The sequence below is a fragment of the Colobus angolensis genome, unplaced genomic scaffold, assembly GCF_000951035.1.
Source record: "Colobus angolensis palliatus isolate OR3802 unplaced genomic scaffold, Cang.pa_1.0 Scaffold19, whole genome shotgun sequence".
NCBI classification, from domain to species: Eukaryota; Metazoa; Chordata; class Mammalia; order Primates; family Cercopithecidae; genus Colobus; species Colobus angolensis.
The window spans coordinates 4,056,675-4,077,132 of NW_012115043.1; the positions used below are offsets into that span (position 1 = coordinate 4,056,675).

Here is a 20,458-nt window from a genome sequence, read left to right on the forward strand (position 1 = left end):
AAAATTAGCCAGCAGTGGTGGCAGGCGCCTATAATCCCAGATACTTGGGAGACTAAGGCAGGAGAATTTCTTGAAGTCAGGAAGCAGAGGTTGCAGTGAGTTGAGATTGCACCATTGTACTCCAGTCTGGGCAACAAGAGCAAAACTCCGTCTCAAAAAAGAAAAAAATAAATAATAAAATTAATGGCTAAAGGATTTGTAGATGTTCCTCCAAACAAGATATACAAATGGAAGGCCAGGTGCAGTGGCTACGCCTGTAATCCCAACATTTTGGGAGGCTGAGATGGATGGATCATCTGAGGTCAGGAGTTTGAGACCAGCCTGGCTATCATGGTGAAACCCTGTCTCTACTAAAAATACAAAAATTAGCCGGGGGTGGTGGCACGCACCTGTAATCCCAGCGACTCAGGACGCTGAGGCAGGAGAATCCCTTTAACCCAGGAAGCAGGGGTTGCAGTGAACCGAGATGGCACCATTGCACTCCAGCCTGGATGTCCCAATGAGACTCAATCTCAAAAACAAACAAACAAAAAACACAAATGGCCAAAAAGCACATGAAGAGATGATCAATATCATTAGCCAATAGGGAAATGCAAATCAAAACTATAATGAGATACCACCTCACATTCACTAGAATGGCTAAAATAAAACAGAGACAACAAGTCTTGACAAGGATGGGGAGAACTGGAACCCTCATATATTGCTGGAGAGACTCTAAAATGGTACAACCACTTTGGAAAACAATTTGGCAGTTTCTCAAAAAGTTAAACAAGTTACCGAATGACCCCATAATTCCACTTCTAAGTATCTACTCAAGATAAATGAAAACACATGTCCACAAAAAAAACCTTATACACAAATATTCATAGCAGCATTATTCACAATAGCCAAGAAGCGAAAACAACTCAAATGTCTATCAACTGAAGAAAGGACAAACAAAATGTGGTATATCCATACACCAGAATACCATTTGGCCATAAAAAGGAATGAAATACTGACACATGCTACAAATGGATGAACTCTGAAAATATGTTAAGTGAAAGAAGTCAAACACAAAAGTCCACAAATTGTATGATTTCACCTATATGAAATGTCCAAAAGAGGCAAATCCAGAGAAACAGAAAGTAGACTAAGTTGCCAGGGTTAAGGGGGATGGGCAGGAAGTGACTGTTAATGGGTATGAGGTTTCTTTTTGTGGTGTTGAAAATGTTCTAAAATTAGATAGTGATGATGGTTGCACAACTCCGTTAATATACTAAAAACCACTAAATCATATACCTTAAAAGAGTAGATTTATGGTATATGAATTATATTCCAATAAAGCTGTTATTTTTCAAAAGGTTTATTGAATAAAGTCCAGACTTGTGTTACCAGTAATGTACCAATGTTGTTTCTTAGTTTTGACATGTGTACCGTGGTAATGTAAGACATTAACATTACGGACATCTGGGTCAGGGGTACACTGGAACTTTCTGTATTACCTGTATACGGTTTTTCTGTGTATCTACAATTATTCCAAAAGGAAGAATTTCTTTAAAGAAAAGATTGGTCATACTATTATGTAATGATTTAACTAGGCTTCCACGGCTGTGGCGTACCTGCCCGCTGGACCATAGCTGCTCAACGGCAGGAGGCCCACTTTGCAACCAGGGGCAGCCCACACAGGGCTGGCTGGATGTCACAGACACAGAGAGGCAGAACAAGTAACAATGAGCACTTGCATCTGCACAGCAAGGAACGTTCCTCTTCCCTCTTGTATCTTCTTCAAACTTCACAACAACACTATGAAGTCAACGCTGTCGCCTAGGCGGAGGGACTACCCAGGCGCTGTCAGCGGCCTATCCCCCATCACTCCCATCTCTCTCTGTTTATATACATACACTTCTGTTTTGTCAAACCCAAGTTCCTCTAAGTCCAAATCTTCTGACATATCCCACTACAGGCTGGGGTCATGGGAAAACTAGGTGGGCAGTTCCTGGTCTTTCCTCCACTGGCAGAGGTGGTGATTCTCTCTTGAATGTTCCAAGAGTCACTGCATCCATATGCCTTGATTTGAGCCACGGATGTCTGTGAGTTTGAGTCGTATCCCCTAAGCAGCACAGAACTCCAAGGACATAGCCAATATCTTACTTATTCCTAAACCCCCTGGGTCTTAGACCCTCAAGCACAGAATGAATTATTTCATTCACTGATGACCTAGAGGTGTTCAGCAAGCACAGTCACCCTACCCCTAAAGGAAACTTGCTGGTTTCAGGCAGAGAACTCCTAAAAGACAAACATTCTTCTTGGTCATCTCTTGCTTGCGTGGACATCACTAATGGGCTGGGGTTCTGTTTTCTGAGAAGCACTGAGTTGGTTTCCCCCGCTGACGAGCCTGGGAGCTATGGCTTCATGTTATCTGGAGACCCAGGTGGGTGGGAAGTGGGCCACGGAGGAGGAGCGGGCTGGCATGCTCCACCAGGCTGATGGCAGTCCCTGCTTCCTGTGGGGCCCATGGCCGGCTGACATCACTGAGAGGCCGGCGGGGCACAAGGGGCATGAGGTGTCGCAACTGCAGGCAGCACGCGGGGTCATGTGAAGTTCAGCTCTGGGGTTTTCTCAGTCCATTGGGTTTTACTCATCCCTTGTCCATTAAGTGTGTTTTCCCCTCTCGCTTTTCCTTCTTTGTGTGCGTGTGTGTTTTAATTATTCCATGGCTCTTGGCTTGCTTTCATAACCCCACATTAACATTTCTCATTGCTACTGAGAAACAAGGCATTCCACCCACTGGAATGCAGTCAAAGACACCAGAGAGAATTCCAGCTCTGTGCAGGAACCCTTGGGGAGAGGGTCAGTGTCCAACCACCAAAGAGGAGGATGTGACAGTTACATGCAGCATGAGGGTACTAGCCTCTCAAGCCACGAGGTCCACTCTGACCTTCTACGCATTTTATAGATGAGGGCCACAAGTCCCAGAGGGTTAAATGGACTTGCACAAGGTCACTCAGCTTCAATCAGGGAAAAATGACTCAATTTTTCAAAACTGCTATCACAAAGCATTTTTCAGTGCATGGCAAGCATTCCACACAAAAAGCATTTGCACACACAAAGAACTTACAATGAAAATTATGTCTTACAAGTTAACAAGCCATGAGAATGTTCTAATCATCAAGCATTAAAAATACCCAAATGCATATTCATCATCCCATGCATTCATTCGACAAGTATTTGTGAAGTGATCACGCTTTATCAGGCACCATGCTAGGCTCCAGAGACACAAAGATGAATAATAACTGGTCTTTGTCAACAAGAACTCAATTGTGAGACAAAAGCCAACTTGAGGAAAATTAAGCCTATTTCAAACATGCCTTGATCTATGTAACATTCATAATAAATAATATATTCTTTGATCTCCACAGTTTTCTCTCTACCTCCAGATCAGTGCAATCTCTAGTTTTCCACTCTTTTTTTTCTTTCCAAATGAAAATGGAGCACAACTGTCATTTTCAATCTACTAAGTCTTAAACCACAAGGCAGGATGCAAGGACCAAATGCTCTGTTTTAGAATGAGTCCAGTGCAGAGAACAGAGCCCACACCACAAGGCAGTGAGCTGTGGTCCAGATGAGTGACACGCCCTTAGTGACCTGGGTCCTGGCCTCCTACCCAGAGACCAGTCCCATGGAGCCCCTGTCCTTGAGGGCTCGCTGCCTGGGACTGTGAGAAGAATAACCCAGAAACCAATGTTTTCAACATATCATGGTGTGTGTCAGACCTAGGCATGTGCCTCAGCAGTTGGGGGGACACATTTGCAGTGGCCAGGAGGAGGGGGCATCTGAAGGCTGCTTCCTGGAGATCAAGCTGGGACTACGTTTTGGAGGAAGCAAGTTGAATAGGTTTGGGACATTCCAGGCTGGTATGGGCAAAGCAAGGAGGCAAGAAATGGCTTGGCACAGGGTGGGGAGGAAAGCAGGTTTCTAGTATCATCAGAGTGGGGATTCTCAACCTTTTGGGGCAAAGCATGATAATTTTCAATTCCAGTGATTTTCACAGACCTCTCCCGTGGTAGCAGTTGTACTTGAAATCAGTCACTCCGCAAACGCATAATCCCTGCCCATTTACAGCAATAATACAACTGCACAGAGTCTGTAGCTGCCAGGTTGGAAAGCTTCTTACCGGAGCCCCTGAGGGCAAAGCCAAGTGAGAGGAGATAGAGGACACTGTGCAGACACCGAGGGACAAGGCGAGTTATCCTCGAAGCACTAGGAACCACTGGATGGAAGGGTTCTAACCAGGGACGTGCTAGATCAAGATTTGTCCTTTAGAAAGATCACCCTGGGCATGGTGCAGGGGCAGGGGGAGAGGAGAGAAGATCCAGGGAGGCTGCTGGGGAAGTAACCTGGAGGCCCAGCCACCTAAATGAGGGAGGAAGACTTTCCACACCAGATGTCAGTATCACAGAAGCCTCAAGCCTCAGAGAATCCTCCCTTCCAAAACCTAAACGAAGCCAAAATCCCCCACTCATTTCCAACAATAGTCACCACTCTGCACCTAACACTAAAACAAATCAAAAAGGAAGATTTTCCTAAACTAAACCAAAATCAGATGGCTCCTCCTTTCTCAGGCCATATCCCTATGGAAGGGAAGGGCGAGGCTTTGGGGTGGGTGAGGGCAAGAGTATGGGGCAGGGAGGGGAAGTGGAGGGACAGAGGGAGGCCTTGTCCACACAATAACCACGGCGACAGGCAGTGACTTAGGCTGGGCAACCCAAGTGACCTTGGCAAGGCTCAGAGAGGCGGAAAGGGCCGGGGGAAGCCCCTCTCCTATCAGAAATTACTCTCAGCCGAATGATAGACTTCATCTGTCTCTGCCTGCAGGTGACCACAGACTGCATCAGGAGGGCAGGAAGGCATGGCAATGCGGCTCTCCCCTCGTCTGGCACATCAGAAAGCAGAGCTGATTAAATCTCACCCTGGGAAGAAGGGTAGGGTGCTTATGTGGCGGGAGTGGTACAGCAGGTGAGGAGATTTCGAGGCTCTGAAAGGCCCACTCCCCTCTACCCAGATAAAGATACTTCTCTCTTGGTTTCCTTGGGGCTGTCACAGTCGCCGTGCCTGAAATTCCCACCATTTGTCATTCCTTTGGCATCCAAGGCCCAACAACTGACTACACCAAAATCTTCAGTTAAGCATGACTCATTAAAATCTTTTTTTTTTTTTTTTTAATGCACTCAGTAAACATTTATTGAGGGCTTGGCTGTTCCAGGTACTGTCCTGAGCCCTGGGTGGGAGAGAGGGCGATGACTAAGGCTTAGGAAGTCAGGGCTAGGGAAGCCGACAAAAGCCGAGTCGTGCAGACGGGGCCCTGTGAACCCAGCTAAGGAGACTGGACTCTACTTGGACTCCCTGGAAAGCTACCAAGGAGTTTTAAACCACTGGGGAATGATATGTTTTGATACCACCGTTCTGGGTCCCCTGGGGTAATAAATACTATGTCATTAGCACCATTAACACCTTAGTGTGAATTAGGTAATCAGATGAAGTGTCACCTTGCAAAAGACTGAGATGTGGGACTGATAAGTTTTGATGCCAGAGCGTGAAGCCAGGAAGAGTCAGTGCTCAGTGACTACTCCGTGGGTAATGGAGAGCAGGGGACAGGCCCCAAAGGAAGCCGGGTGTGGGGCCATCACAGCGTTAAGTGTCCTCCACGTATGATGCATGCCTGTAAATATTTACTGAGCTCCTTGGTTCTGGGTCCTGAGCATAGTAGAGAACAAAAGAAATGGCCCCTGCCCTCAAGAGGAACACAGACAGTAAATAATCACAGATTTAGAACTACAAGCTGGAGTAGGGTCTCAGAAGGAAAAGAACAATCTGTATGAGAGAGTGTACTGAGGATAGTTAGGATGAAGGAGGGAATTAGGAAGGGCTCTCTTAGATGACATTTAACGGGAAACCTGACTCACATTCACTAGCTGAAAACTATGGGGACAAGCATTCCAGGCAGAAGGAACAGCATGTGCAAACGCCCCGAGGAAAGAAACATAAGGTCAGGGTAGGCTTGAGAGGTTGAGATGTGAACCCTTGTTTGGGATTCAGACCCTTATCCTCAAGGCAACAGGAAGCCCTGAACAATTTTCAGCAGATATGACCGATGACAGAGGTACATTTCTTAGAGATTATGCTGGCTGCTGGTGTAGAAAGGGCCCAGTGGAGACGAGGGTGCAGGCAGGGAGACCAGGTAGGAGGGCGATGGGGCCAGAAACACCCTGATTTGGGTGAGAAAGCAGCAATGGAGATGGGGCATTGGATGGACTTAGATATTCTGGGGGCAGAACTGACAGGGCTCGGTGATGTCCTGGATGGGGAGGGAGAAGAAGAGGCTAAAATGATCGCTTCCTGAGGTCTGGGTGGTGGTGCTTTTTGGGAAGGGGAGACCTGGAGGAGGCTGTGCAGACGGCAGGGAGGGCAGGGAAATGAGCGCAGATGAAGGCTTCGATTCAAGACATGCTCAAGCAAGGCCCGGAGACGTAGCACAGCATAGATGTCAACAATGGACCCTGGCCTGACCTAGGGCAACAGGAGGCATTAGTAGGCCCTGTGTTGCCTCAGGCAGGCTGAAAACCCCATGGGATCTCCAGCCAGGGCATCAGGGTAAGAGACACATTCCTGTTTCTCCCTCCTGTGCCCTGTCAGAGAGAAAGGCTTTCCCTTTTCTGGAAGTGCCAAAAATGCAGCACAGGAAACTCATTCTGCTGCCAGAGTGACTAATATTTATCACTGGTATATACAGTAGCCATTCTTCAAGGCCATGAATTTCTGCCCACAGCTAGAGCCACAATTCTCTCAGCCACCCTGCCCAAGCTCAGCCCTGCCTCAGCATTCCACAGGGCTGAATAATACTCTTTGCTTCCCGTAGGGGCTATGCTTACCCAACAGCCCGGCATCTTCTCAGCATCCTGGACTCACCGCATACAGCTCAAGGTTCAAAGTTTCCACTGTGGCCATGGAGGTACACCATGATCTCGTTCCCCTACCCCTCCCTACCCATCCTGCCTGAGTCCCCACCACCAAACAGAGGCAGCTCCTCCCTCCCTGTAGAATGCAGAGGAAGGACACAGACGGCAGGAACTTTGAAGAGCGCCTCATCCAATCTTTTTGTTTACTGAGGAGTAAACTGAGGCTCAGAGAAGTCAACTGACTTGCCTAAGGTCACACAACTGAGCTGAGACAAAAACTCCAGGCCAGGGCTCTTTCTTTGGAAAGAAAGGGCCAAAGGTGGCAAGGCCTCCTGACAAATGGCGCCTCCTGTTCAGGGAGGTGAGATGGAGCCACAGGTGGCTTTGATACTGAGAGACCCCCAGGAAGCAGACAAGGCAGAGCAGCCACTGGGACGCCTGCAAGATCAAACTCTCAAAGAAGTTTGCACACAGCTGCACGTGTCTGTCCCCAGACAGCTCTCAGATGGGAAGCAGCTTTCAGTATTAAAAGGCGGGGAGAAGAACTGGATCCCAGGACATAGATCCCAGTTCTTAATGGAAACCGCTTCACTCCTGCAATGCAGTTTATACATTTAACTAGACCCAGAGGTCTCTGTCAAGGGAAGGGGGTGGGCAAAGCCCACAGAGGAAGTACTTTCTTGTGTGGCAATGACCAGCGGGGAAACAAGATAACACGGAGTACAGTGATCCAGTGTAAACTTGGCCATTTGTGTCAAGCCCTTTGCCAAAGTTATCCATCTTCGGCCACCTGATGGAACAGAGGGCACTCATGGGAAAACAGCTGGATAAAGGACACTGCCCAAAATTAGTATGAATATTTATCACTTACTGGGGGCCACAATAAAGGCCCTACGGGGCTGGAATCCTTTCCAATCTCAGGTGTTCCTGGACTCAGGGATAATGAGGGGTGACCGCAAAATGCAGAATGCCGGGGAACACAGAGGACAGCTTCAGAGGGCAGGCCCTTCTTCCAAGAAGCTCCGTCTTCTTCTAGAATCAGACACATTGATTAGTGTCTCTTACCCGATCAAACCTGCTGCTAACCATGACTTGATGTATACAGGGACACCCTATAGCTGTGATGAGAACTGGGAAGGCATTCATTCACTCAAACACTCATTGAGCACCTTGTAATACCAAGTATTGTGCGAGACGCAGGGATTACAGAAGTTGAAATATACCCATTCCTGCTGGGGAAAAGCTCTTGGTTGTCAAAAGTTGGGGGCGGAGGTAGGGGGCAGACAAAAATCCTGAAATCCGATCTTATCTGTCTTCCTGCCTTTGAACGCTGCCACAACAAAACCAGCGGAGGCAGGCACTTTTACAAGTAGGGCCCGTTGTGCACTTTCTCGGCTACGCACCCGCTTTCCTTCCTCCAGGCTTCCTGTCTCCCTTCTGTACAGTCACCGCCAACTACCCTTGAACGTCAACACCTCTAGAAAAGGTGAAATAATTCTGCCACCTTCGATACTGCAAATAGCCTCTCTGTTCAATCCAAGTGAGTGTTTATGGTGATCTAGCAACGAGCTTGGCACAAAGACAGAGGACTAGGGTGGTCACTCCCGGTGATGTCAAAGCCGAAACAGCGGATCCGGGAGCACTGATAGCTGGAGGAAACCCTCCTTGCTGTTGTAGCTCTGTTCCAGCTCCTTGTCGCACTGCGAGCTTAGGAAAACCACACAGGGGTGGGGAGTCCACACACAGGCCCACGCCCCACACACATTCAGCTCCACAACCAGCAGTCACGGCTGGAAAGGGTAGCTGAGCTGAGGAAACTGTAGCCCAGGGAGGGTGACTGGGACTCAGGGGTCCTGGACTCCAGGTCAGTAGCAGACACCAGCAGAGCACCTACCCCGGAAGCCCTGGGCCAGACCCGCCCAGCCTTAATGTCAGGGCACAGTCAGCGTGGACACAAAACCATGAATAACTCATGTTTGCATTGTGCTCTGCTATTTTCCAAACTCTTTCCCATCCCTCACTCTCTCCTGATCATCATGCAGCCTTCAATACAGCCAAGGTGGGTCTTGCTATCCCCTTGTCGAGTAATGTAAAGTAAGTCCCAAGGAGGCCGTATGCCTTGTGTGAAATCACATGGAAAAGGTTCAAGTGTGTAGCTCTTGCATGACCTTGACTACACGACCTTGACTACAACTCTTCTAACTGGGGTGGTGGGAGGCAGGGGGAAGGAGTTATGAAAAACAACAAAAAGAATAGTACAGCTCCGTACAAAGGAAGCTGACAATCAAATTTGGGCAGATGAATGACACACTGACAAGCTGCCTTCACAGAGAAGAGCCAAATTAATGCATTCAAAAATGTGTACTGAGCATGTACGACATGCCAGAGCTGGGAAGTGAGGCAACAGGCCATTCACAGACAGTTAAGACTAAGGAGATGGGACCTGTTCTGGATTTGAAAGAAGAAAGGTACAGAGGAGTCTGGGAGAGCATCCCAGGAAACGTAAAGGGGAGCTAAAACATGGCAGCAGTTGTGGAGAAAGCACGTTGAAGAGGAGCTATGATGAGCCTCACCTGGGAGGAGCAGAGGGACCACACAAAGGTAAATCCAGAAAGTGGTCACTTCGGAGAACTTTAAATACCAAGCTAAGGTACTGCGTATCCTGTCTACAGAAACATGGTGTATCCAATCTTCCCAGTCCATTCAAGGTCACTCCCTGCAACTGACCAGCCAGGACCACCAAGAGGTTCAGAATTCTACCTGTTTAACAGAATTCCCCATCATACATTGGATGGTCTTGTTCCCATCACATCCAGGACAAGTCTATACACACACGTCGGCCCAGAATGGCCCTGAACTAGCACCTTAGACATACAATTCCCACAGATGAGGACAGATATGAACACTCACAAACCTACTCCACTGCTCAAGAGAATGTGGTGGAAGGCACACTTTCTAAAGGGCCGCATCTCACACATTTTAAGTGGTTTTCACACATTTCTGAGCAAGTGTATGACTGCTGTATGTGTATGAACATAACAAGTTTCAAAAGGGAAAAAACAGTGGTTAAATCTGACTCATCCTACTCTCCTGGCTTTTTTCTTTCTCTTAACATAAACTCACGCACACGAGCATGCATGCCACACATACACACACACACACACACACACACACACACTCTTTTACAGCATTTCCCCCAAGACTGATTTGAATAACATGGTGGGCCTCGAGGCAGGAAGGATTCACTGGGTCAATTCTCCTCACTCTCACACAAGCTCGCCTTCCAGGTGACCCATGAAAACACAATTTAACCATGAACTTCTGGAAGGCAGGACCTGGTTCCACTCACACGGCCTTAAATAGATCAGGTGCCTCATAATCCTGATTTGATGGCAGAAATAAATATCAGCGCATTCCAAGCCCTGCTTCCCACAGCTAAGACGCTCCTACAGACAAAGGCAAATTCTGCTGTGCCAAGTACAACTCCCAACACAAACCAGTTTGCATTCATTCCTATTTCTTTCAGTGGCACCCACCCTTGGGTTTCATTTCAGTAGAGTCTCAACAGCTAACAAAGCACTTCAACGTCCATCATTTCATGCAGATGCTCACACCAACTCTGTAAGATAGGAGAGGCCAGAAATATCGTTCACATTCAAAGATGAGGACTCTGTGAACAAGCTTTAGATTACTTTCCTAAGGTCATATAGCTAATCAGTCTCGATCTTGTCATTCCTTGCCTACGGATCTCACCTCAGTTACTGACAGTACAATTGAACTTCCAAGATCCTGAAACCTTATTCAGATTCTCCTAGGGATTAAATAGATATTTAATTCAATTACTGCTCAGCCTGTTCCGGTGGCATCATCGTCACCATCATCATCATTGCCATACTGCCACCGACCAGGGCAGGATAGCAGAGCTCGACCTCAGAGAGCAGGCAGGTCTACCCACTACATGCCAGAGGGTGGGAGAGTCAGGGGGCTTGCTAAATTTGAAATCTTTTTCTGACATCCAAGTATTTAAACAGCTCATTGACTCCCATATGTAAATATTACTATAAGCTACAGTTTCATTTACCCTGTGCTGGGGCCAAGAGGGTTTGAAAGTAGAGTGAGCATAAATTAGGTACTGGAAAGTTTCTTATTTCCTGTAGTGTCAGATGTTTATGGTCAAAAAGAGAAGAAGAAGCAGTGTCACATGGCAAGTCTCCCATCAAACACCAGACGTATGTATCTGCACATAATTGGGCCCTTTCGCTAACTGCCCAAAGCGAGTAGCACGACTGGAATTGTTCTAGACACATCCACGAGGACACAGCCCAGGACTTGGGTTGTTTCTATTTCTGCTACACAGCCCCAGAGCCTCCTGAGCCTCACCTCAGGGTGAGACAGACAATTTCCCTGAGCACCCAAGGGCTGCACAAAATGCCAGGTGGAACACAGCTGATCCTCAGTAACCCAGAACATACCCAAAGACATAAAGGAGCTAAAACCCACTTTCCCACTGTGACTTCCCCAACAGAAAGTGAGGAGGCTAGAAGCCAAAGCTCAACTCTGGTACGCTGCTCTGTGCCCTTGGGCAAGTCACTAGCCCTCTCTGGGTCTCTGGTTCCTCATAAAGGTAGAGCCTGGATTGGAAAGTCCCATTCTTTCTTCAGCCTCAGTGTACACATAAATGACCCGTTCCTTTCTGTCCCACCCAACACAAACATATCAGAAACTAAGTCAGTGAAATGGACACCATTAGAGGAATACATTTGATTTTAATATATATTAAAATCAATTTATATGTTTATCACAATATATTGCCATATTTATCACAATATATTAATATTGTAATTAATGCACTCAATACATTAATATATTGATACATGTAGCAAAAATCTACCATGTTAGCCATTTTAATGTATATAACTCAGTGGCATTGAGTTCATTCACAGTATTGTACAACCACCACAACTATTTTGTTCCAGAACACCCCTCAAGGAAACCCTGTGTCCATGAAGCAGTCACTCCCCGTTCCCCTCTCCTCCACCCCTGGCAACTACTAATCTGCTTTCTATCTCTATGAATTTGCCTATTGGGATATTGCATGGGAATGGAATCATGTGATATGTGGCCTCTGATGTCTTACTTCTTCAACTCAGCATAATGTTTTCAAGGTTCGTCCATGTTGTGGCACATACTTCATTTCTTTTTTTTTTTTTTAGTTGGAGTTTCGTTCTTGTTGCCCAGGCTGGAGTACAAGGGCGCGATCTCAGGTCGCTGCAACCTCCGCCTCCCAGGTTCAAGCAATTCCCTTGCCTCAGCCTCCCAAGCAGCTGGGATTACAGGCATGTGTCACCATGCCCGGCTAATTTTGTATTTTTAGTACAGACGGAGTTTCACCATGTTGGTCAGGATGGTCTTGAACTCCTGACCTCAAGTGATCCGCCCACCCTGGCCTCCCAAAGTGCTGGGATTACAGGCGCAAGCCACTGCGCCTGGCCACGTACTTCATTTCTTGGCTCAAAAAATATTCCACTGTAGAGTGGAACATGCTTTTGAATTAATTGCTAAGTAAATCATTCACAGACTGTAGTACTATTATCAGTAATAATTAAATAAGATAATCTATGTAAGGTATGGGGCATGTGGTATGCAATCAGTTAGCATCCACTTTTCATCATCAACAAAAATTCCTCATAGCACATCTCGCTGGCGGTGGCATCATCACACCTTACTTGGGAATCAATAGGCTGGAGGTGTCATCCAGAGCCATCTTCTGAGTACATGAATCAAAACATTTCTGCACAAGTATTACATATTCCCCCAGTTCTCCAATGTGTGCAGACCTCTGGCGAGTAAACCTTCCTTATGCAGTATCCAGTATAAGGTAGCAAAACATAGGAACCCTTCTTTAAGCAATCTTGCCACATGAAATTTACCAAAATAGAAAATCCTTGGGGAAGTGGTGTAATTCTCCATTTTTTCAAAATGACTCACAACAGGATTCCTTTAAATAGTTTTCCCAGTAGTCTTAAAACCCAATTCAATTTGCACAATCAATATTTCAACAACACACCTTCTCTATAGAATACTATGCAGCTGTCTGAGCTGGGCTCCAATATGGAGGACAGTGATGCTTACAAGAAATGATGAACTGGTGTCTGCTTTTCCCCATAATCAGCATGCTGAATCCGGAGACAGAAGTCCTGAGTTCTTATCCCACTTCCCAGCCCTGTGACTCTGAACAAGAGCGGCTACTTCTTCTCATGTCAGCGTACTCTCAGGAATGCAGAAGTCACAGCCACTTTCTCTAAGGCTGACACATGAAACGAAAGAGCAGCACCACAGAGAGGGGAATTATCATAGGTACTCACAGAGCTGACCCTCACTCAGGACACAGGCTCTGTCCACAGTTTGGAGCAAAAGTCCACATTTGTGAAGCGTTTCAGAACACTGTCCCATCTCCATGGGCTGCCTGACCCTCCTCCACACTGGCCCTCTCAGGAGCGGAGTCCACCCTCCCATCCATGTATGCCCTCCCACTGTCCCCGAGTCTCCCAGCTGAGCAACAGTGGGCACTCGGACCCCACCGGGGATGGGTGGGATCCTCCATGCCCACTTCCACCTGCCTTCTGGGGGCTGTGGAGGCCTCCACAACCAATGCAAGCCTCCCCAACCAATGCAAGCCTCCCCAAGTGTCCTGCGGACAGTTCTCTTCCAACTCCCCAAGCTTGTTTTCTTTAATTAGCTCACTGTGGCAGGAGAAAAACGCAGCCCCACCCTTGAAATAAGCAGATCTGGGCCTCAAATGTACTCTGTGGTTTGCCTCTGTGCTGCCAAGCTGTTCGCCAGGGAGTGACAGGCTACCGGGGCTGAGGAGGCAGAGGCAGTAAGAAACCCCTGCTACGTTGAGATAGGCCTTTTTCTTCCTAACATCTGACATTCATTTCTCAACCACAAGCTGGGCTGCACCCCTTCCTGAGTCCCTGAAACCTGCGATTGTGGTTCCAGTTAGAGGACGATTCCAAATCCTGCTGGCTTGCTTGCTCTTTCTTTCTCTCTCTCCCTCCCTCCCTCCTTCCTTCTTTTTTAATCTGCCTTGGGGGGGGGGGGCAGTTTATGGCACAATCCTCTCATCTCACAGACCATGAACTGAGGCCCAAACAAAGTAACTCCTTCTTGGAGTCTCTCAGGACAGTAGTGAGTAGCATTTAAATAAACACTGAAGACTCACCATGTTAGCTCTTCCTAACACCAGTACTTAAGTTTATAAAAGATTTCTCCGCAGGTCATCTCAGCTGGGTCTCATCCTCTAAGGCAGGCACACCCATGGCCGCTCCATTTGACAGATGTGTCAACCAAGGCTTAGTGCGGAATGGACAGTCAACGGTCATGTGACTGACAGTGACAGGGTGAGAGGACCAGGATCCTTGAAGACCTTCAAACACTACACTTTTTCTTTCATTCCAGTAACTTCTACAGCACGGCCTGAAGAAATACTTAGAAGTCTGAGGCAGAGGCTCCCTAGAACCGTACTCACAGAATCTCGGAAGTTAGACCTTGAAGGTCAGGATTCCTAGAGGATACTACGATTGGTCCTAGCCCCCACAGGAATTGTTTCTTCCTCCTCCCCTCATTCTTCACCATCATGACCCTTGCTAGCATTGATTCAATCCCATCGACTAGACACAATGTTAACTCCTCCCTCTGCCCTCATTTCATGCTCATGACCATGCTATAAGGTAGTTACCATTATACCCATTTTATAGACGGGTAAACCAAAGCTCCAAGAGGCTTGAACAACCTGCCCAACATCAAACAACTAGTTAAGAGATGGAGACGAGACCGGGCGCAGTGGCTCACACCTGTAATCCCAGCACTTTGGGAGGCTGAGGCAGGCAGAGAGCCTGAGCTCTCAAGTTTGAGACCAGCCTGGGGCAACATAGTGAAACTCTGTTTCTACAAACAACAACAACAGAAAACAATGAAAATTAGCCCAGTACAGAGGTGCATGCCTGTAGTCCCAAGCTACTCAGGAGGCTGAGATGGGAAGATCACTTAAGCTGGGAGGTCAAGGCTGCAGTTTGCCAGTATCATACCACTGCCTTCCAGCCTGAGTGGTGGAGGAATAACCTGTCTCAAAAAAAAACAAAAATAAAAAAAGGACAGAGAGATGGAGATAAGATTTGACCCAAGAATTCAGCCTCCAAGTACCCCACATTTTTAATAACTACACTGCAACCAAAAGACTGAGGGCTGCCTGATGAAGAAATGACTCACCCAAGGAGACTATGCCTGAGTTAAGAGTCAAACTAGGGCCTCTCTCTCAGCTCACTGCTGGTTCATGCCTCTACACTAGGCTGCCCAAAAATTCTCAGGAGTAAATGCACAGGAGACCCCAAAAACACCTTCAACAAGAGTATGTTTGTAGCCTCTGAAATTCTTCACCTTTTCTCTCTATCAACAGAGCCACCACCACCTGGAAGCTTGGAATCTTCAGAGCAAGCGTACATGCTCACTTGCCTATATGTTGTTTCTTGGCTCCGCAACCCAGGAGACAATGTGAGCAGACCAGGGATCTAGAGGCTGCCCGTGCAAGACCAGCCTGAGACCTCCAGGCCCAGGATGCCAGTCAGGGTTGGCTGCATAATTTGTGGGGCCCGGCGCAAAACAAAAATATGGAACCCTTTGTGCAAAAGGCAAAAAAAAAAAAAAAAGTACCAATCATGGTACTAAAATAGAAAGCTTTTTCTTTCTTTCACAGTCTCTCTCTTGATGTGTCATGGTGTTTTTAATTTGCTATTTAATATTATTCTAAGTAAAGCAACATTAAAATTTTAAATTGCATGAATTCGCACGAATTTTACCACTCCTATTTATATTGTGTGATGCCAGTTTTAACTGCAAATATAAAAAGCCTTTAACCAGTATGTGGAATCACCAACATTACATGAATTGTATTTTAGGGCTTGGATATGCATTTTGTGACGTACCAGAACCAGAGAAACATCCATAAAGCTAACTCAATCGTTTTTACTTCGCTTCTCGATAGTGTCCATTCTACCATCACTCTTTATGCTTCCTGGGGAGTGAGGAAGATCTGAGAGGAAAAGGCATTATGGGTGCCCTCTCTTTCCTCTTCCTTCTTCCGTCATCATTTGCAGTATAAGTGGTTGGTGTAAGGGAAGTGACATGATTAATAAAGGATATGATGGGGCTCTTTGGTCATTGATGTTTCTTAGAATGTCATCGCCTTCTTTCTACGTCCAAGACAAGCTCCAGTTCAGATGGAAAGCATCAGGACCAGGACTGTCAGGGTCTCTGCCTACTCAGTTGCAGATGTGACATCTCATACTTGCTTTGACTCTCACTCAACTCCCCCACATTGCAGGTCCAGCAGAAGTCTGTGCTCAAATGCTACATGTGAATGGAGCAGAAGGCTCAAGGCTCACATACTGCCCACATCTCTACCCATGCTCATGCTCCAAAACACTAGGTCAAAGATAAAATTATTAAGAATTTCAAGATGGGCCAGATGCAGTGGTTTACACCTGTAATCCCAGCACTTTGGGAGGCCAAGGCTGGTGGATCACCTGAGGTCAGGAGTTCGAGACCAGCCTCACCAACATGGTGAAACCCCATGTCTAGTTAAAAAAACACAAAAATTACCTGGGCATGGTGGCAGGTGTCTGTAATCCCAGCTATTTGGGAGGCTGAAGCAGGAGAACCACTTGAACCCAAGAAGCGGAGGTTCAGAGAGCCGATATTGAGCCACTGCACTCCAGCTTGGGCAACAAAAGCCAAAAAGAAAAAGAAAAAAAGAATTTCAAGATGGTGACAGCAGAGCATTAAACCAAGCATAGGGCCCTCCTGAGCATGAACTCTATGTGACTGCACTCGTCATGTGCCCATGAAGCTGGCCTTGATGCCAGCCACACCTGTGTAAGGACAGGCTCAAGACACACTTCCACAGCTGTCCTTCCATGTACTGGCCAGTTCATCCAAAGCCAAATTAGGTTAGGACCGCACACTCCGAGGCCCTGGGTCTCAGATATGTCGGCCAAAGGATCCAATACTGAAACACAAAAAGGATCTGGGTTTAATGCTCACCTGCTTCAGGACCAGATGAGCCAGAAAACTTCACTGGCCTTCTTTAACCTTTCTGAGGCTGCCACATTGTGTGACAGCTCCTTTGTCCACCCAGTAAAGCAGGAGAGGTGAGCATGCGGCCATCTTTTGACATGCTTAACACCAAGGGGAGAGGAAGGGACCAATCAACCATTTACCAGCTCACAGCAAGGTGGTAAACACCAAGCAATGCCTTGTACACACGTTAACTCAATCTTACAACAACCCTAAGAGACAGGTAACATTGTACTGCTGGAGAAACTGAGGCTCAGAGAAGTGGCGTGACTTACGCAAGACCTGCCCAGTCAGCTCAGCTGACTTCTCTGGACTTATCCCCACCCATGGAGACCCCCTCATGCGGCCCTGCCATCCGCCCAGAAGCTGGGTTAAAACTCAAGTGCATTTAATGTAAGAAAAAAGAGCGCAACTCTGACTCCAAATGCTCTGGGACATCAAGTCAGGAGCACCCTGGCAGGGTCTGATAAAGGGTTAAAGCAAAGGCTCCTTTGAGACACATGTTAAATGTATGTGGCCACATCTGTGCCTACATCAGTGCAGCCCCACACATTTCCCTAAATGCCTGTAAAGCAGATCTCACATAATTATGATCTTCAGCTCAGTCCTGGCCACATTAGAAGTAATGTATATTTATGAAGTGAAAAGCTCAGGTCCTGCCTCTAACACAGTTATTTACACTCATCAGGGCCTGCTCCAGCAGGCTCTGGAGTCCATGTTATCACACCCCGCCCTGCCTGGTCACAGCCCTCTCCTCAGGGTAGCAATTTTGAGCAGAGCTTGAATGAGATTGTCTCGTGCCGAGTCTGCCTTAGAAGGCAGCCAGGTAAATGCCCTCAGCCCTACTCAGGAGGAGCCACGGGGTGGGATGGTGGGATGAGGGAGCCAAAAGCAGGGTGAATAGGAGCAGCTGGTTCTCTGGTCCCAGAAGCTTCACCTCCCATCTTGATGCCACTTCTGGTCACAGCCCTAAGTGTAGGGGAACATCTGATGGCTGGTGGATGGCCACGTCTTCTGACTCGCCCAGACACAGGATGACTTCCTGGGTCCCTCACACCACAGGCCACCCCACACAGGTCTCAGGTGGTCCCACTGTCTGCCCTGAGGACCCCGCCACAGGATGGGTGGTCAAGGGCCTGGAACATTAGAAGTGTGGGTCTGGGAAGCACCGTGGTCACACAAAGAGTCCTAGACCAGAAAATGCAATCTGGGTTCAGATTCCTTGCCTGCGTTCCCTTGGGTAAACCATGTGCCTTCTCAGAGACTCGGCTTCCTGAGCCATCAACAGAGGCAGGCACCAAATGAGATCAACGAACATGTCCGCAACACTTCACAGAACTCTGCAGGCGGGGGGCAGTCCATCCTCCTATTGGCCCAAGAGGCTTCTTTTAGGTGCTGCCAGAGGCAAAAAGATAGGAACCACCAGCTGCCTTTGCTTCCTTCAGGTAACCACCTCCCAACCAGCGCTACCTCGCATGCCAACACAGCGCTGCAAGTCAGCAGGCGCACTGACCCAGTTCCTCTTTCCCTTCTTAGCAGCAGCAGCTCTCTGGACTCTGAGGCAAAGTGGGCCTCTGTCTGTCCTCCTGGGATCCAGTTTGCTCACATCCTTCCTCTTAAACAATCTGCGCCTTGGCCACTTCTTGCTAGACTCCCTGCTTGACAGGGCTGCTGGGAAGACTGAGAGACAGCAGAGTGCACAGATGACCCCAGTTTGCTACCAGTATCATCTGGATGCCAGCAGCATGACAATCCAGCCACCCTTCCTACCTCCACTGACAAATCCTGATTATGCACCCCTGCACTGGCAGTGGAATGAGAGGTTCACGGAGGTGGCGGGGCTGGCGTGGGCCCTGGCAGAGGTGTGGATCCTGCAGGCTTTATCTTCACAGGCCTGCTAAGGTGTTCAAGACAGTTTTTGTGTCCATCATCACATCCGACTTGCATCAACGTAGAGGTTTGACAGATCAGAAAGTGCAGCTCAGAGAGGTTAAGGATATGCCCCAGAATAGACAGCCAGCTCGGGGAGCCAGGAGTCCTGTCCTGACACCAGGGTTCTTTCCCCTCTAACAAGTGGCCAGGCATGAGTGACAAGACAGTATTAACTGTAGGGTTAGATGAGCACCATTTACAAAGACAGGGTGGGGAAGGGAAGTTATGACTATAGATTCCAAACTCTCAAGTCCAGTCTTCTTACTGACTCAAAGCAGGCTATGAGCTTCCTAAGTGTTCATCACTGATTTTCAGACCACACAACTCAGGAATGGGCATGGTGGCCATTTTCCATGGCGCAGAAGCTGGCTGTTATTGCCATGCCTCCTTCCCCAAAGCTCCAGAAGACCCAACATTTTCGGAACATCATGCCTGTTATTACATTTAACCTTCACAGCAACCCCATGATTTGATATTTCTGAGCTGTTTAACAGAAAAAAGAAGAAACCCATTAAGAGGTTAAGAGCAAGGGCAGGCTTGGGCCTAAAGGAGAACAGCCCTGGAGTCCTGTGCCTTTTCAGCTATACCACATTCCTCTGAATAAACTCCCTCCACCACTCCTACCCCCAGCACCCTCAGTATCCCACCACCCGCTTCCACATGGTGCATCGTTGTCTATAATCACGGTTCTCAAGCTCAGATGCACATGAGCAGCCCTTGGAGAGTGTATAAAATGCAGACTGCTGGGCTTCTGCATCAGGGTTTCTGATCCAAGAGGCCTGGGGGCGGGGTCTGAGACTCTGCATTCCTAGCAAGTTCCCTGGTGATGCTGACGTTGCTGTTCCGGGGCCACACTTCGAGAACTGCTGATGTATAGTAATTTAAAGTGTTCACCTAACAGCTGGGGAATGGTTAAATGCAGTTCATCTACTTGATAAAATATGTGTAATTATGAAAGCCCCATATAAGAAAATGCTGATAAAATATAAAATTAGAGCATCAGGCTTGCACCCTGTGCTGGTCCAGGTCCAGTTTGCCCTCTGATCCACCCCTCATCTCCCTGTGCTCTGCTGTGTCCTCCCTGGGGCTGAGCCCTGACTTTGCAGACTCCACATCAGGAGGCCTCGGGCAGGGTTTAAATAATAGGAGGCTCTCATGGCAAGCAGAGGGCAGGAGGGAGGGAGAGGCCAAGGTGTTTCTCCCCTTTCTCCCTGTCTACCTTGGGTCGGCATTTTTAGAAGCAGCTGCAACTGCTCTAGACAGACCCTGGGCTCTGGGAACACCACCTGTTCCCTTCGTCCCTCCAGCCTAAAGGCGGCAGCGGCCTCCTCCAAGCTCTGGGTCACCTCACCTTCCCATGTGTGGCTTCTCAGCTGCTGTACCACCTGTGTAACCAAGGTCCCATATTCAATTCCCTTTCTGCTAAATGTCTGATGTAGTTCCTCCTTCCCGTTTGA

The 20,458-nt window shown here is 47.8% G+C and overlaps 1 protein-coding gene across 2 annotated transcripts in view; it reads right to left on the reverse strand.

The window, feature by feature from the left end:
* Nucleotides 1-20,458, reverse strand: part of SMAD3 (SMAD family member 3) — a 127,732-nt gene that overhangs the window by 81,257 nt on the left and 26,017 nt on the right. The window contains exon 3 of one of the 2 annotated variants that reach the window (XM_011940354.1): nt 4,070-4,087. The exons of the other annotated variant lie outside the window; for it this stretch is intronic. Within the exon in view, the coding sequence (XP_011795744.1) occupies nt 4,070-4,087 (18 nt within the window). The remainder of the gene's footprint in view (nt 1-4,069; nt 4,088-20,458) is intronic. 2 annotated transcript variants of the gene reach the window in all.